Raw genomic sequence first — 19296 nt, forward strand, 5'->3', positions numbered from 1 at the left:
TATAGATTATAGATACCCAAGCAACTCGCTACATAAAGCAGTGCCGAGGTATGCAAAGAAAGGGGAAGCCCAAGGGCACTCTCTGACTGCCGCACACTGAACCACATCACGCGTGCCAAGTAACAATGACGACTCCGACAGAAACATGGCGTGCCAATTCATGCGGGAGTGCACCCAGATCCTAACAATTTATGGATTATTTTAATTTACTCCACATATAAAAAGACTTGTCCTGACTGACTGCCTGGCTGATTGATCTATCAACGCACAGCCACCGCTGTAGTTAATAAATTTAAATTATGTGAGTATTAGGTCCCTTTTTTGAAGTAGAACTAAGAATTGAAAAATTACACCCCATAAAGGGTCTTAAAAAGGATGAAAGTTAGTATGAAACTACGTAATTTTTCAAGTTATATCCATGAAAATTGGCCCAGTGGGTTGGAGATCGACCTACACTTCCCGTTGCGTGGTCTCTACTCCAGAATACGTCTGCCTTATCGGCTGCCGATTCTGTAACAGACATGACCTGCCCAGTGCCCACTTCAGCTTGCTCCTTGTCCTTCTAGTCCTTGGAGCTATGTCGGTCACTTATGTTCTCCTACGAATTACCTCGTTTCGGATTGTATATGCAAGAGATACCCAAATATCTCGCTCCATAGTGCTGAGCTGCTTTTAATTTTTGGACGAGACCAACTGTTAGTGTCCACGTTTCCGCTCCATACGTCATTACACACTCATTGGTACTGATTCTGAGCACAACAAAATTTTAGAGTATTCGCATCCTCTTCTTACTAATGTAATATGAAAAAGACAGACACAGTTTGACAGTTTTAAATTTAATTTAATGCTGTCAAATTTTAGCTGCCAGTCGCGAGCCTATTGTTTAAATTTTTAGGGTCCTCTAAAATTTAGTCTTTAAATGTAAAATTCATGTTCCGTCCAGTTTTAGCAATATTAGAAAGCAAAAGATGCAGACACTCTGAATTTAGTTTAGAGAAAGACAACAGAATCAGCGCCTTGAAGATTTTAAGTTAATCTAATTAATTAATAAACTAACCTGCAAAAATGCCGCCCTGGAGGCAGTTTAATCTCTACAGAATTGTATTCTCGTGTCTCTATATACGCTTTGGCTACTGGCAGTTCACAGTCCACGAACCATTCAAAAACCTCCAGTATCAAATACGCTGGCTCTATAAAATCAAGTATGGGCACACCACAGTTGAAGAGTACCCTCGGATGGAGCATGGCTAAGGAAATCCTTAAGACATTCTCATTTGGTCCGTCGATTTGGAGGTACAGTGGTGATGATTTTGGTGCTGGCACGTCTACCATTTTGTTGAGAGACGTTCTTGTTATTCTTGATTGAGGATTGCTGGCTGTTGATGCGAATTGATACATCGACGGGTAGTATAGGATGGTGACACTTCTTACTGATTCTTGTAGCTGAAAAGTGATAACGTAAGTAATGCAAACAGTTACTATATTGTCATATCATGTCAATCCATTACTGAGCACTGATGGTGGTTTAAATAAGTACTTATTTCACTAAGCCAAAGCAAAAAGAGAATTATAGCTTAAATCTTAATATATAAAAGGAAAAGGTGACTGACTGACTGATCTATCAACCCACAGCTCAAACTACTGGACGGATCGGACTGAAATTTGGTATGCAGATAGCTATTATGACGTAGGCATCCGCTAAGAAAGGATTTTCGAAAATTCAATCCCTAAGGGGGTGAAATAGGGGTTTGAAATTTGTGTAGTCCACGCGGACAAAGTCGCGAGCATAAGCTAGTTAAGCTATAATTCTCTTTTTGCTTTGGCTTAGTGAAATAAGTGCTTATCATTACCGGCCCATACAACACCCATTGCCGCAACTCTTTCTTCTCCTTCAGTAACTGCTGAACCGTGACAGACGTGGCTATCTATGGTCACCAGTTCTTTAACAGCCTTCTTTGGTGCAATAACATTAAATAAGTGCTTATCATTACCGGCCCATACAACACCCATTGCCGCAACTCTTTCTTCTCCTTCAGTAACTGCTGAACCGTGACAGACGTGGCTATCTATGGTCACCAGTTCTTTAACAGCCTTCTTTGGTGGAATAACATTAAATAAGTGTTTATCATTACCGGCCCATACAACACCCATTGCCGCAACTCTTCCTTCTCCTTCAGTAACTGCTGAGCCGTGGCCGACGTGGCTATGGCCGCTAGTTCTTTAACAGTCTTCTTTAGTGGAATAACATTAGTTTTGTCGTGCTCTTCTCTGAACTGGTATGTGATCTACAATTTTTTTAACATTACCCTCAAACCAGTCTAAATCAAATTTCTAATTACTGTAGGGCGATTTCGTAAAACTTGCATCAATCATTATTACAATCTCAATTGTTGTGATTGGCAGAATTTGTGCGATTCTTGCCATTAGTGAGCAAGCGTCAACCAACCAGAGGTGATTGCGATCGTGACATTGTATCTGTCATTCTACCGCAATCGCGCAGCTGGTGATATCAAAAATCATCATTTTGAGGGAATGCCCAAGCTGGAATCTGGTTGAATAATTTGCAAGTGGCATTTCCCAGTTTACCTGTTTCCCTTCGATCCGTCAGATCAATTACCTTTATCAAATTACCTTGTAAATGTAAAGAATTATATACAACTAGCTGATGCCCTCGATTCGTCCGCGTGGATTTAGGTTCTTAGAAGTCCCGTTGGAACTCTTTAATTTTCCGCGATAATAGCCTATGTCACTCTCCAGGTCTTTAACTATACCCATGCAAAAAATCACGTCGATTCGTTGCTCTGTTGTGACGTGATTGAAGAACAAACAAACACACTTTCGCATTTATAATATTACGGGTAGTGATATCCTTTTAATGTTATAACAAAAACTGATGCACTCTACATTTGGTTGTGAAAATTTCTGAAAACCATTACCGATTCAGTGCTATGAACATTCAGTAAATGAGGAGCATAGGAAAGTTTCAGAAGGCCGTTCACTTTCAGGAACCTTGTGCGAGGACAGTCAAATGCTTCGTACAGTCCATGTCTTCGAGCCCAGTCCACCCATCGGTAGGTTTTCCATAGTTGAACATCTACAAAGAAAAGTTTAATAGTTATTTATGATTTTATAGTTAAAACAAGGCTGTGGTAGACGAAAGCTTCTTCTGGCTTGGTGTTATTTTTACAAAATCAGTAAGTACCCTTATTATAAATGCGAAAGTGTGTTTGTTTGTTGGTTTATTGGTTTGTCCTTTAATCACGTCGCAACGGTGCAACGGATTGACGTGATTTTTGCATAAAGACCTGGAGATTGGCTACATAGGCTACTTTTTATCCCGGAAAATCCCACGGATTTTATCCCACGGGATTTTTAAAAACCTGATTCCACGCGGACGAAGTCGCGGGAATCAGCTAGTTATAAATACCTACAAAGCAAAGCATTAGAATCTTGAACTTTATCCTAAACTAGCTTATGCTCGCGACTTCGTCCGTGTGGACTACACAAATTTCAAATCCCTATTTCACCCCCTTAGGGATTGAATTTTCAAAAATCCTTTCTTAACGGATGTCTACGTCTAAGTAGCTATCTGCATGCCAAATTTAAGCTCGATCCGTCCAGTAGTTTGAGCTGTGCGTTGATAGATCAGTCAGTCAGTCAGTCAGTCAGTCACCTTTTCCATTTATATATTTAGATATAGTACTTACATTTTTTAGAAAACATTTAATTAACTCTTGACCCTTGGAATAACGAGCAAGCAAAATTTTGCAAACTCGACTTGTTCTACTCGACTAAAGTAAGCCCTGTTAAGTTTTAACGATAATATTCGACACATAGCACAAGCTGTGATAGCCTAGTGGTTAGGACGTCCGCCTTCTAATCGGAGGTCGGGGGTTCGATCCCGGGCACGCACCTTTAACTTTTCAGAGTTATATGTGCGTTTTAATTAATTAAATATCACTTGTTTAAACGGTACAGGGAAACATCTTGAGGAAACCTGCATGCCTGAGAGTTCTCCATAATGTTCTCAAAGGTGTGTGAAGTCTACCAATCCGCACGTGGCCAGCGTGGTAGACTATGGCCAAAACCCTTCTCACTCTGAGAGGAGACCCGTGCTCTGTAGTGAGCCGGCGATGGGTTGATCATTATGATGATGATGATGATGGAGATACCAGGTTCAGGCAAAGGTTTCTTCAAGGGCAGATCCCTGGCCATCGTAACCAGCATACTCATCTCATGTCCTGGAGAGATTCCCGGGAGAGCATAGGGAAGAAGATTCTTCGTGTCTTCCACGAGGATGGTCGTCATGGAACCGCGCTGGTTAACCAAATGTTTGGAATAAGAAACCAATATTTTTAGGGTTCCCTTCAGGGATTTTTTTATATAGGATAATTATCTGTCTGTCATGTTTATCAAGACCAGTCAAGGGAATCAAACCTAGCTGCTTTATAGCACAAGTAAATGGAAAAATTCGAAACAGTGCATTTGTATAGTGACCTAGGTCAACATAACATTCGGGGTGGGGCCGCCACCCTGCCTGATAAGTATTAGATTGTTGATTTTTAAAGAATAAGTGGTTGAAATAGTAATTCTGTTTTTTTTTTTCGAAATCAATCTATCACTGGTTCAGAATACCTACTTCCAAGACAATAAGTCGTAATTAAAAAAACACGAATGGCACGTCAAAAAAAAAATTTACATTTGAAAACTGGCATTTGGCAACTGCCATATAATTTTTTTTCAAAAAAGATTATTGCCAATGTCACTCGAGACGATGTAAGGGTTCCAAGAATACCCCATACATTCAAATATTTTCAGGCGTTTAGAAGTTATGGTGGAATAAACACACGTACATGAACCCTGAAAACACTGCACTCCCTTTTTTGGAGAGTCGTGTAAAAACGAGGTTAACAGCTTACCCTGACTACTGTAGTAGTATCTTTGGCGGGCTGCTTCTTGATGGTTTTGGCCTTGAACGTGCTGATGGTTGTGACGTCATCATCTTCCCACGAGAACATCGGCACTTCTGATGTTAGGAGGTTCCATACCCGTTCAGGATCTAGGAAAAATGAAATTAATATTCTGATGTCAAATTCTTGAAAATTTTCACCTTGGTATATTTTTATCTCTATAACCTGAAATACACGGAAACGTTTAAGTGCGGAAACCAGCCCAGAGCGAAGAAGAAGAAGAAGAAGAACCTGAAATACATGGTTTAAACTAAGTGATATTGTAGTAAAAGTAAGATGTTGTCTATGACATTCATAGATAATGTTTCTGTGTTTGCTCTTAGCTCGGGGTCTTTTGGTGTCAAGTTATGTCTTGAATAAGTTTATAAATGTAATAAGAAAATCTAAAATAAATTACTTAAATATTATAAAGAGTTTAATTAAACAAGAAACACAACAGACAACATCTTACTTTTACTACATAAGCCCGCATGGATTTAGGTTTTAAAAATTTCGTGGGAAATTTTTGATTTTCCGGGACAAAGTAGCCTATGTCCGTTCCTGGGATGCAAGTTTCTCTGTACCAAATTTCTTCATTGTCAACATGGACATGGTTTCGGTTATCGGTTTATCACTAGTAACTCGTAGCGCGTTTCCTGTATTCACTAATTCACGTGTCGACGCAAATCTAATTTGCCTGTTAACTTTGTCAAAGGCTACAAGGTACGTAAGAGTTACCCTGATCAATCAGAGAGATTGATTAGAACGGCACCTGGCAATATTTGCGTATCAACTTCGCATCAATCAACTTATCTTGAACAGTTTTATTTTATTGCGTAAAACGAGAGTGGACCAAGTGAGGGAACTCTCGGTTTGATCCTAAATCGATGACATTATGACAAATATTAGGCGACGTGAAATCAAAAAAATACCCATATTATAAATGCAAAAATGTGTTGGTTTGTTGGTTTGTCCTTCAATTACGTCGCAATGGAGCAATGGATCGACGTGATTTTTTGCATGGATATAGTTAAAGACCTGGAGAGTGACATAGGCTACTTTTTATCCCGGAAAATCAAAGAGTTCCCATGGGACTGTTAAAAACCTAAATCCTAACGAAGTCGCGGGCATCAGCTAGTCATCTAAATATATAAAAAATAAAAGAAAAGACCCCTAAGTGGCTAAAATAGGGGTTTGAAATTTGTGTGGTCCACGCGAACCAAGTCGCGACAAAACAAAAGACACAGCAAAAGTTAATCTAAATTCATTTCATACCTACTAATATTTTCAATGTGAAAGCGTGTCTGTCTGTCTTTGTCTACCTTTTGACCTGGAGTCCTGTGTTCATCACCATCATGATGATGATATTAAATAAAAGACTTACCCTTAAAAGTATAGGTTAGGCTCACAGAGCCAGTTAAGGCGTGTAACACATTAAACTCAGGCATTGGTTCATCCTTCAGATCGTTGTCTTCATCTGAATTCATATCGGGCGCGGCGAGTTTCAATAGCGCCTATAAACATTTTATTAGCAAAGTGTATAGAGGTCAAATTAATTCGGTACCTATTTGACTGGTACCTCAAAAATAAATTATTTCTCAGTGATTATTAAATAAAGGGTCTTCCAAAATACGTAAAAAAATGTCAGGCAGTGTGATAGAGCCCTAAGTGTTCAAGATGGATGAGGCTTTGGGGAGCGCCTGTTCAATTTTGATTAGCAATTAAACAGTAATGCGTCATGAATGTTTCATGAGCGCAGGCGTTTGACCTAAACATAATGGAAACGGCTCGATACTTTGAAGCATCATTTCTTACTTTATAGTCGTAAAAACATCCAGCTACACAAAAAAAATCCGCGCAGGGACATTGAAAGTACGACTTACGAGTATTACTAGAAAAGGGCAAAATTGATATCGTACAAAGGGAACTCGAGCGATGCACAATGACAGTATCAGGCATACCGCATAAGTGAAACACATTGGAAGGACAGTGGCCACTTTGATACTCAGAGACGTATAATCTGACGGACTTAATTCGCTCCGCAACACACACGCCTGTCTCCGTGTGTGCACATAATGCCAACAACAGAAGTCGCTGGAGGGAGATCGCACGAGCAGCAGTGAAGAATTCATAGCCACGACCACTCTGTCAAGAGTGAACGATTGAGAAGAAGTCGTACTAGCTGATGCCCGCGACTTCGTACGCGTGGATTTAGGTTTTCAAAAATCCCGTGGGAACTCTTTGATTTTCCGGAATAAAAAGTAGCCTATGTCCCTTTCCAGGTGTTAAACTATACCTACCTATGCAAAAAATTACGTCGATCCGTTGCTCCGTTGCGACGTGATTGAAGGACATCTAAAAGTAATCTAAAAGTTACTTGAAAATTAAAACCTAAATCCACGCGGGCTTAGTCGAGTCATTTAGTTTGGATGCTTATTTGGAACTAGATGATGCCCTCGACTTCGTCCGCGTGGATTTAGGTTTTCAAAAAGCCCGGGGGAACTCTTTGATTTTCCGGGATAAAAAGTACTAAGCCTATGTCCTTCCCCGAGATGTAAGCTATCTCTGTACCAAATTTCATCAAAATTGGTTGAACGGTTGGGCCGTGAAAAGCTAGCAGACAGACAGACAGACACACTTTCGCATTTATAATATTAGTATGGATGAAGGTGACCTTCCATATATTGTATATCAATGTAAAATAGGAAGCATCGCCGATCTTTGTTTATAATTAGGCGAATGGCCCCCAGTTCGTTACCAGCCATAAATCTGTGTAACTGGGTGTCTGTAGGCTTTACTATTTACTACCTACTTATAACGCGTAAAATTTAACTCCTCACGCGCCATCTTAACTTTTTGTGTCAAATTTCATTTCAAACGTCCTGTCCTTATTTTAAATGTGAACCGTACTTTTCACATGACAGTTGACCCATAGAGTTAAAATGGCGCGTGAGGAGTCATTAGTGTGAGTGCTACATCCGTACACAGTACACGAGCGCGTGGAACAGTGCCTGCGCGAGCTCGCACTCGCATCGTAGGTCAGATGCGATTATTTAACTGCCGGGAACTATACTTACTAAGTACCTTAGTATTAAAGGCATCGAGTTTAGTCTATACTCTATACTCTTGAGGTATTCGTATTGAGAGTGTATCGCAATAGATAAATGCCTTTGGGATTGTTACGTCGAGTTGGTAACAAGTTGAGTAACTGAGACGAGGTTTTGTGGTTATAGAAAATTGATGTCGAGAGTTAAGGATTTATTAGTTTATTATCTCAAAGAATTACAGCTATGTCAAATAGTAATCTTCAGCGTTGTGGTATAAAGGGGATAATTTGTAATTTTGCTATGATTTCTGGTGTTTCTTAAACGTATTGTGATATTTTTGGTCTAAGGATGAAGAATTTTTTCATCAACAGGAATAAATCAGAAAATCTTCTAAATGAATAAATCGGAAAACCGCTAATTTGTGGTACTTAACATCAAAATTAAAATATATTCAAGAACGACTATTTAGTTTTTTGTAATTTTCAAAGATTTTTATTTATTTTTATGCATACTTTTTGATTTATCGTGCCCTTATAGACCCTTATAGATTCGTCATGTCTGTCTGTCTGTCCGTCCGTATGTCACAGCCCCCCCCCCTCCCCCACAGAAAATTAGTTTGAACGAGATCTAGTAGGTAAGTAGTTTTTGAATTATCGTGCAAAATGTCGATAAAATACGATTGTAGTACCGAACCCTCAGTGCGCGAGTCTGATTCGCACTTGGCCGGTTTTTCTTTATTAAATGTGTCTAACCTTGCAAAGCAGCAGTGGCCAGAGATGCACGCAGTGGGAAGTAACAGCGACAGAAGATTGCTTGGTGCCTGACTTTGTTGGCGACTGGCAGAGAAGCGGAGAGAACGGGAGGAGAGGAGAGTCCGTCGCGTCCACTGGCACCAGGTCAGTGACCCACACGCAGCGCCAGGCCCCGAGGTAGAAGAGCCGGACGAGGTAGCAACCTAAGCATACAAACTACTATACAGGGTGTAATTAAAACGCTAGCAAAAACTAAGACACTGATGATTACTGATAAGTAACCACAAAATAAAGTTTTTTTTAAAAAAATCTGTATTTTTAAATGATCGCAATGTATTGCAAATAAAACATCAGACTGAAGCTAGAGGTCAACGAATGTTGCGTAGATAGGTATCACGTCGTAGCCGGTGCATTTCCCTGAGTTTGCACGCTATACATTGGGGGTTTGAAAAATGCTAAACACTAATAAGGCAAATGGTTGCTGGTATTGGATTGTGTATTGGTAATACAATCATAGCGCTAAGTTTTGCTAGCGTTTTTATTTCACCCTGTAATACCGTGTTTAGTGGCGCGCTCTTGAAAAGGTCTATGTCCAGCTGTGGACACATACATGACGATGGATTTGATTGGATTGGATATAAGAGAAACCCGTACCATCATCATCATCATCATCATCAACCAATAGACGTCCACTGCTGGACATAGGTCTCTTGTTGGGACTTCCACACGCCACGGTCTTGCGCCGCCTGGATCCAGCGGCTCCCTGCGACTCGTCTGATGTCGTCCTTCTATCTAGTGGGGGGTCTTCCAACGCTGCGTCTTCCGGTGCGAGGTCGCCATTCCAGCACCTTGGGACCCCAACGTCTATCGGTTGTACGAACTATGTGCCCTTGCCAATTGCCACTTCAGCTTCACAACCCGTTGAGCTATGCCGTTGAGCTTCGAAACCCGTACCATTTTTGGATAAAGTTGGTCGATGCTGCTGCCCTCCCCCCGGCTTCAACCCTGGCGAGTAGATGTGGTAGCGCGCCCTCCACCCCTCAGGTGGTATAGAGGCGACAAAGTTCTCCCACTGGTGTTCGACCTGTGACCAAAATATAAATATTAAAGTGACGCAATACGTCCGACCGAACCTGTTTGCTTTTCACTTGAGAAAAGTATCAGAGTATGAGAAAGGTGAGAGGCACGATGATTTTCACCGAAATCAAGGTTTTAGGAAAAGTATTTTTGAGAAAAAACTACTGAGTTTATGTTTTCAAAGTATAGTTATTTCAACTAATGAATAAATAAACTATGTCTAATGTTAAATTTCTTTCGAATTTTCATACCCCCCCTAATCTTATTTATTTACGCCCAAAGTCATAAATTTATTGTTAAAATAGGAATCTTTTAAGCCTCGCAACTTTAAAATCAATATTTTTTTCAATGTTTCATATATCAATAAACCTAGATAATGACGAGATTAATCGATATAATACTTAGTTTAGAGCGTACAGTATCAAGTAATGTAGTAATTTCCCTCCTACGTTTGTATGAAGAAAGCACCGTCCTGAGCCCCCTTAAGACACCCGCGGGTGATCTCGCGACAGGCTTGCGACAAGCGTAAATCTCGAGATCATTGCTGTCACACGTCACAGCGGCTAGAGAGAGACAGCAATAGCCACAAAGCAAAATAAGAAGCAGAAGAAGAGAGACAGCAAATGAACTGCCGCATTGCTACTGCTGTCGCGTTGCTGTCCACGTAACGGAAATAGGGAGGTGGAAAAAATACTTCGGCCATTTCCTTCCTGTTTAATCTCCGTAAAATTCTTGTTATCATCCATATCCATACTAATCCATACTAATATCCATACTTATAATATTATAAATGCGAAGGCGCGTCTGTCTGTCTGTCTGCTAACATTTCGCGGCCCATCCGTCGAACCGATTTTGATGAAATTTGGTACAGAAATGCTTGCATCCCGGAGAAGGACATAGGCTACTTTTTATCCCAGAAAATCAAAGAGTACCCACGGGATTTTTAAAAAACTAAATTCACGTGGACGAAGTCGCGGGCATCAACTAGTTACCAATAAGGAGGAGGCGCATTACGATTTTTGAACGGTTAAAAATAAAGGTCTTATTGCAACCAAGCGCTAGTCAATAAATTTTAAAAAAAACATCATCAATCCATCCCCAGCCCAATACTAAGCACAGGTTGAGAAGGGTTAGGCCAAAGTCTGCCACCCTGGCCAAGTTCATATTGACAGACTTCACACACTTTTGAGAATATTATGCGTCTTAACCACTAGGCTATCACTGCTTTGGCGTAAGGTACGCTGAAACCTAATTTTCTTCTCGAATGCACCTGAAGTTCTGAACTATTAGAATTCTCGAGTGTATTCAGCAGCCAATTACAACAATCTCGCTGACGTTCCGAACGTTTTTCCTTTTCTTTCTTTCTGTTCTTTCACCAGGAATCTTTAATTGGAGCTAACTAGACGTAACGCAGCGGAAATAGGGAGGTGGAAAAATACTTCGGCCATTTCCTTCCTGTTTAATGTTCGTAAAATTCTTGTTATCATTACCAATAACACTGGCGTGCATTACGGTTTATTAGCCGACTTCAAAAGAAGTTCTGATGGTAGATTATAATCAAAAATTCAAAACATTCATCTAGGACAACTAGTGTCTTATAGATAAACTCTGGAATTCTAACACGGGTTAAGAAAACAGATTCGACAAAACACTCAGAAATTACTATTTTTATTTCAAAGCACGTAAATTACATTGTAAAGTAAAAGACTAAAACACTTTTCTGCGCATAGCGTAAATTATAAAAAGCAGAGGTAGGTATATAAATAAAAATTTGCTTGTACAATATGGGGAGAATAACACCATGCATTTTTAAAAACTTCCCGTATCCAGTAAATAGAATACATTAATTTACAAAATACCTCGGTTAAATATTACCCATCGATCCGGCATTGTGGAACGGAACAAAAGTTGTAATGCGCCTTAAGCTGAATAAATTGTGAAATGCTTTATCATTGGGCATATTTGTGACTATGTATAACTTATTTTAATTATTTGTTGATAACATAATTATCTATTATACATTTAGTTGATCGATCTTTTTTATCGGGCTAGCATGTTGGTATTTCACTAGTGGGAACTACGCTCTATTTATTATTTATAAATAAATAAAAAATCCGACGAGTTGAGATCCTCCTCTTTTTTTAAAGTCGGTTAAAAATCAAAATTCAGCATTAATAATAAATAATTATGTTATTGGTGATGATTTAAATTTTTGCGTAAAGTTATTCAAATTACATAACAAAGTGTTTTATTATAACTAGCTTATGCCCGCTACTTCGTCCGCGTGGATTTCAAACCCCTTTTTTACCCTTTTAGGGGTTTCTTAACGAAAACGACAGAGACTGATCTATCAACGCACGGCTCAAATTACTGGGCGAATCGGCTGTAATTAGGCAGATTGCTATTGTGATGTAGACATCCGCAAAAAAAGGATTTGTAAAAAGTTAACACCTAAGGGGGTAAAAAAGGGGGTTCTTTGTGTAGTCCACGGGGACGAAGTCGCAGGCATAAGCTAGTAAGTTTATATAAAGCATGGATAAAATCGACTTGCCACTAAGCTTTCAGCTCTCTCCAGTACGTAGCAAATGCACAGTACTTTTCTGCAGAAGGAGGATCTGAGCAGCACTTGGGCGTGGCTGAGCTGAACGTCCATTGTTGACATCTTCCCGTCTCCAGTCTCCTACAAAAAGAGTTAAAAGAGTATCGAGTAGAATTATTGGATTTGTGTTAAGGTTTCCGGTACGACAGGTCAGTGCTGGTCAATACCAAGCGGTGCGGGTAAAATAGCCCCATGACTTGAGCTCTCACATACAAGGCTATGCCTGCATCAACGGCGCTCTCAATGTCACTGTGGACGCATTAAACGTCAATTTTTTTGTAAAATTCAACAAAATTTGACAGTGAAAAAGCGTAAGTACAGTGAAACCAATTTTGAATGTACTTACTTTGATTAAGCAATACCTCAAAAACCACAGCTTCGGCGTTCCACCGCCTCTCAGCGAGTTCCTCATCCCGTACCCACACATGCAGGTAGTGCCTCGTCGAGCGTGGCAACGGCTGAGTCTGCTCGTCCACCCACACGTGGTTCGCAGCCGACTTCACTGTCACTTTGCTGATGTTGGTTGCTTGCAAGGATGAAGGGTAAAATAGCCTGATATTATCCTATTACCGGTCTCTTTATGTGAGAGCTAATAAGATAATTTGGGGCTTTTTTACCCGCACTGATCGGCACTGACCCGCACCAAACCTTCAATACTGGAAACCTGGTTCTTGCATAAAGTGGCAGTGAAGTCGACTGCCGACTACGTACAGTGAAACCTATTTTGAAGGCTCTGGTTAAACAATACCTCAAAAACCACAGCTTCAGCGTTCCACCGCCTCTCAGCGAGTTCTTCAGCCCGTACCCAACCATGCAGGTAGTGCCTCGCCGAGCGTGGCAACGGCTGAGTCTGCTCATCCATCCACACGTGGTCCACAGCCGACTTCACTTTGCTGACGTTGCTGCCAAAATGACCCGCTCGGAACGCAGCCGGGCCCTAGGACCAGAGGTTATAATCTAAGTCGGTACTTAATAAAATCCTAACACTGACTGACTGACAGACAACAGTTCGCTTAGCTTCAAATTTGAACAGGAGTTCCTATAACCTGTTCTAAAATTTAACTGATAGCCTAGTAGTAAAGACGTCAGCCTCCTATACAAAGGGCCGGGGGTTCGATCCCCAGCACGCAGCGATGCTCAATGGCAGCTTCAAGCTGTTGACTCTGACTGCTCGAGGGGTCCGTGTATGTTGATCACTGGCTAACCGCTCGAGCAGTCCGTGTATGGCCGGCCTTAATGGTGAACGAGCACATCGTGACAAAACCTGGCTGGCCTTACACGGGCAGCTGGAAGCATTCTTGACTGCTTCAAGCTGCGACTGCATAGTGAACTAGTCTTCTATTTGCATACATATATTGTACATGTAACCGCTCCCGGCAGTTCAATGACAGCTTCAAGCTGTTCATCAATGACTACTCGAGCTGCCGGCCTTACCATTCCCCAAAAATCTGGACTCAGTTCATTGTCACGAAATTCTCTAAAAGGACATTCTGTTGGATCAATGTGTATCGGAATGCTCTTCTTGCCGTAGTCTTTCTTCGACATTATTAATAATTAGTAACTTTAGCTTACAATTAATAATTAAAATATTGGTAGTATCATAGATTAATTATTGGTCTCATGGGTAGTTTTAATTAATTAAAGCTTTCGCAATCACGAATACTTGACAAAACATGATTTTGATTAGTCATCAATGATTAAATTTCGCAATTGGCAGCTGACATAAAAATCATTAGTTTTAAATTGCTTCCCTTTGATTAAAACCTCTTCCGTTTGCTTTAAAGTATGTCATTACTTTTTATGGGACCTTTTGATATTTTGTTTTGAATAAAATTCATACCTTAACTCCAGCTCCGTTTGACCGAACAAGATTCATATAATCCAGCTTTCCTAAAATTAAATGTCTTATTTTCTCTGAATTAGAGATTACCACTAAAGGTTTTAGTACCCATTTAATTTAGAGCATTGAATTATGCTTTAAACTAAATAAATCCCACGCTGCTACCACCTACTGATATTTTATCTACACGCTAAACCAGTTTATAGTATATAATCGACTCTTGTTTCCTGGTAACAAGCAACCTATGAATAAATTATTTAGAATTGACAATATCGACTGTCTCTACTCGCGTGTTATATCCGTGCCCGTTAATTTATCAATACTCAACGCGATATGGAGCGAGCTATGTTGGGAATCACTCTCAAGTCTCAGGGATTAAATCTAGAACGAGGAAATTCGCAATAGAACAAAAGCGACCGACATAGCTCAAGCTGAAGTAGCAATGGGCAGGTCATGTCTGTCGCTGAACCGACGGCCGATGTGGCAGACGTGTTCTGGAGTGGAGACCGCGTACCAGTAAGCGCAGTGTGGGATGACCTCCTGCCCGCTGGACTGATGACCTGAAGAAGGTGGTGGGGAGCGGATGGATGAGGAAGGCGGAGGACCATGTTTGGTGGCGCGCTCTTGGAAAGGCCTATGTCCAGCAGTGAACGCAAACAGGCTGATGGATTGGATTGGAAAACCAGATAGCAAGGCAGAAGGCATTTTGTAGAGTTTTGTAACTCAAAAGGAAAAAAGGAACTCTTATAGGATCACTTCGTTGTTTGTCTGTCTGTCTGTCCGTCGTGTCTGTCAAGAAAACCTATAATATCTACTTGCAAATATCTTTGTTATTATTTCTATTGTTTTGGTTTTAGTGTACAATAAAGAATATTTTACTTTACTTTACTCATTTGAAGAATATGGTAGGTACTTAGGTATTTGACAACTAGTCAAATCAGTAACTTTTATCAAACGTCACAACGCGCGCTAAGTAGGTATGCGAGATTTTATGATTTATACTGGAATGTGACGTCACATCATATTGACGTACTTTTTTAGTTTAATCGATAATTACTATTACTCTTAAAACAAAAAGGACGTAGATATTACGTATTTTGGAAGATCCTCTATTTAAAAATCACTGAGAAATAATTTATTTTTGATGTAGTCAAATACCCAATTATGTAAAGAGTTAATAATAATTAAGCGAGAGAGCACATCAGAATGTAGATCGACTTAACGACTGCTGAAATCGGGTAACCTTTCAGCCGAGTAACAAGAGTTCAACTCACGATAATAGCCCCATTAACTGTAATAACGTGTAATAACTACAAAATGCATCGAGATTTAAAATAATTGTTCCAATGAGCCGTTTGCAACAACATCAGAATATTAAGGTCAGTTGCAAAATGAACCAAGTCTGGTGAAAGTAGTTTTGAACGACCACTTTGTTTGGTCTTCACCCCCCCTCGTGTTTAAAAGCAACACTGATGAAATCGACGAAGTTATATGGACTGTTGAAGGTCTAATTAAATTGGTCAAGTTTCCGAATGGCTTTTGCGAAGTAAAGGTATGTATCTTGTTCTATGCAATTGTATTAGACAGAAATAATCGAGAAACTAAATCTTAAATAGGAGATGGAGTCAGATTTTAGAGAAATATTCAATGGTCGTGATTATTGATGAATTAGACAATGCCTTCTAATTTAATTGGATTTCTTCTTGGGTCTTTTAACTCTTTCTTTTTACCCGACTGCAGCGAATCCCAAAGAAGGGTTATGTGTTTGACCTGCAGTATGTATTGTGCGTTCCTATGTCCGCTTGTAACTGCCACATCATTTGATTTGTCTTGATGGCACGAGTGTCACTACAAAGCAAAAATTTTCAAAAAAGAAAAATGGCGGATTTTATCCACTTTAATGTGCGAGCTGAATTTTTTTTTTTTTTTGAAGAAATTATTTGATGTAAATTCAGTAATTTGACTTTGAGAATGGTCTGACTTCGTATTGGGAAGCGTAGCGTTGGCCAGATATAATAGATAGATTAGATAAGTACAATTAAAAATAATTCCGTGGCGCCACCCGAATCAGGGTTCCTACTGAAAACCAGCGCTGTATGTTTTTGTACTTGTGCAAGACAATATGGCATTTATGCTGAGTAGGGACCTTTTTTTTCGGGTTGTGCCACATATGAAATAGTTTATTCCGGCGCTTCTTCTACTTGAAGTCTTTTGACTTTACAACCCAAGTATTAGAGGCGCCGGGATAACCTAACCAGTTCTAACTGGTAATGTGTGGTACAGCTTTAAAAAATAAACTTTTTTTTCTTTGTTTGTTTGTTTCTTTCTTTATTGGCAGACACGAGTCGCAGGAAATCGCAGCATTCAGGCGGCGCAAGACCGTGACGCGTCCCTACACGATATTTACCCATGTCCAGCTGTGGACATGTATCGGTTGACGATGATTTTGATAATTTTAACTTATGCCTTTGACGTCGTTTAGCTTTCGTTAGATTTACTAGGCTTTTTGAAATCCTGTAGGCACCAAATCCAGCGTGTAAAAGTTCGTCACCTTTTTTATCTCTGGGAAATGCATTTACGCAATACGCATCCCCCTCGGAAACTAGCCAGCCAGCCAACCAGCCAGCCAGCCAGCTAGCCACGCAGCCAGCCAGCCAGCCAGGGAACGTTTGCCACTAAAACCAAGCACCAAACCAAGCACCTGCGCGTCGCCTGGCGAGTGGGTCACTCACGAGGTCCCCCCATCGCACGCAGAGAATTATCTACTATTGAAACCGTAACTAAGCAAGTATAGGTGTGTAAATTTTAATCAAAACTAGTTTCATTCAAATCATTTGCTATCAATAATTGAAAAGGGTAATTAAACAGTAATTATGTAACAATTGATAACATAATAGCATTTCAATTATTTTATTTTGTATATAAATACACAGTTCCGGTGGATAATTTAATATCATTGTGGAGCCTTTTACGATCGTTATTATATCGTTAGTGCAGATTTAGATGCAATTCTAATCGGAAGATTTTTCAACAAAGTATTTGATAACTTTAGTGTTTTTCGAATAACTTAAATAACTTCGTACGCATCGTCATCATATTGTACCCTTTATTTACCAGACTTCATACAACTTTGTGTGTAAACTCTGACAAAAAGTGGACAACTCTGAGGCATAAAGTTCGCGATGTTTTCATTCACCGTAATATTTAATTAAGTACAGACCTACTTAAAACGCACCTAGCTTCGAAAAGTTTTTTTTTTATTTTTTTTTATTCAGATACAAGTTAGCCCTTGACTGCAATCTCACCTGGTGGTAAGTGATGATGCAGTCTAAGATGATAGCGGGCTAACCTGGAAGGGGTATGGCAGTTTTTATTAAACCCATACCCCTTTGGTTTCTATACGGCATCGTACCGGAACGCTAAATCGCTTGGCGGCACGGCTTTACCGGTAGGGTGGTAACTAGCCACGGCCGAAGCCTCCCACCAGACCAGACCAGAAATTTAGAAATTATAAAATTCCAAACCCCTGCCAGGAATCGAACCCGGGACCTCACACTATTAAGACCACAGCGCTCACCACTGCGCCAGGGAGGTCGTCAAAAAGTTAGGGGTAGGTGACGAACTACCTCTAACTTTTCGGAGTTATGTGCGTTTTTTAAGCAATTAAAATATCACTTGTTTTAACAGTGAAGGAAACCGTCGTGAGGAAACCTGCTTGCCTGAGTCGAGTTCCCTATAGATAACTGTTGTTCTCAAAGGTGTGTGAAGTCTGCCAATCTAAACTTGGCCAGCGTAGTGGACTATGGCCAAACCCTTCTCTTTTTGAGATGAGATCTATTGGAATGTAAATTTTATCTGTGGTCTATGTCACATCCCTATGATAATAGAGTATGTTTTTATCTATGCCCTTCCATGTAAAACCGTGTTCAAGTGAAGTCGAAATAAAGTTTATTTTATTTAGAATCCTCGTTTTTGTGTAATATTCCTGCGCGACCCTGCCATTAATAAGATCCATGCTCAGTAGTGAGCCGGCAATGGGTTGCTCATGATGACGTCAAAAGTATGCAGGGCGTGAAATATTTTTAAATTACCATAACTTTTGGGTAACCATTAATTTGTGAAATCCGGTAAACTTGCGTTGCTTAACAAAACTCAATGTTTGATAAACAGTGTCGCAACTAGGCCACCGGCTTGTTACGGCTTTTTTCTTTTTTTTAATTTCCACAATAGCCTTACTTCATTTAATTCAGTGTTGGTAATTCTTTTATAAGTAAGTTATCCATCTTATACTTACCTTGGTCGTTGATTTGATAAGCTAAGGCGACTTAGATGTCTTCATCATTTGTTAGGGTCTTAGACTGTAGTAATAAAATGATGTGATTTTGTTGTACTGCGGTAATTTATAGGGCTAGAATTCATTATTTAAAAAACCGGTCAAGTGCGAGTCAGGCTCGCGCAACGAGGTTTCCGTACTAGAGTTGTATTTCTTCGACATTTTGCACGATAACTCAAAAACTATGATGCATAAAAATAAATAAAAATCTGTTTTAGAATGTACAGGTGAAGATCTTTCATATGATACCCCACTTGATATAGTCACTCACTTCGAAAGTTGAAAATACTAATTATTAGTTCATGACCACAATTTAATTTTTTTTGTGTGATGTAACCATAAATTCACAGTTTTCAGATTTTTCCCCGAATGTCAGCTATAAGACCTAGCTACCTGCCAAATGTCATGGTTTTAGGTTAACGGGAAGTACCCTGTAGGTTTCTTGACAGACAGACGGACAGACAGACAGACGACAGACAGACAGACAACAAAGTGATCCTATAGGGTTCCGTTTTTCCTTTTGAGGTACGGAACCCTAAAAACATGATTTTTATTTATTTCTAACATAAACGTCACGCTGTACGGAAGGTGAATAATTTAATGATACTGTCACAATATGGTCACTATCCGTAAATGACAATTTTTTTCAAATTTTAAACATAAAAATAGAATAATTTCTGCGTGAAAATATTTCTTACT

At 39.8% G+C, this 19296-nt stretch overlaps 1 protein-coding gene across 1 annotated transcript in view; it reads right to left on the bottom strand.

Annotated features, from left to right (window-relative positions):
* The window catches only part of LOC117987822 (androglobin-like), a 30128-nt gene extending 16159 nt beyond the window's left edge, over positions 1-13969 (bottom strand). The window contains exons 1-12 of the mRNA XM_069502481.1: positions 13859-13969; positions 13173-13361; positions 12377-12505; positions 9703-9832; positions 8749-8951; positions 6334-6463; positions 4920-5059; positions 4173-4317; positions 2937-3094; positions 2133-2285; positions 1058-1443; positions 17-181 (exon numbers count right to left, since the gene is read on the bottom strand). Of these exons, the coding sequence (XP_069358582.1) occupies positions 17-181; positions 1058-1443; positions 2133-2285; positions 2937-3094; positions 4173-4317; positions 4920-5059; positions 6334-6463; positions 8749-8951; positions 9703-9832; positions 12377-12505; positions 13173-13361; positions 13859-13969 (2039 nt within the window). The remainder of the gene's footprint in view (positions 1-16; positions 182-1057; positions 1444-2132; positions 2286-2936; positions 3095-4172; positions 4318-4919; positions 5060-6333; positions 6464-8748; positions 8952-9702; positions 9833-12376; positions 12506-13172; positions 13362-13858) is intronic.
* Positions 13970-19296: the final 5327 nt, after the last annotated feature.

The sequence above is a fragment of the Maniola hyperantus genome, chromosome 13, assembly GCF_902806685.2.
Source record: "Maniola hyperantus chromosome 13, iAphHyp1.2, whole genome shotgun sequence".
Taxonomy (NCBI): Eukaryota; Metazoa; Arthropoda; class Insecta; order Lepidoptera; family Nymphalidae; genus Maniola; species Maniola hyperantus.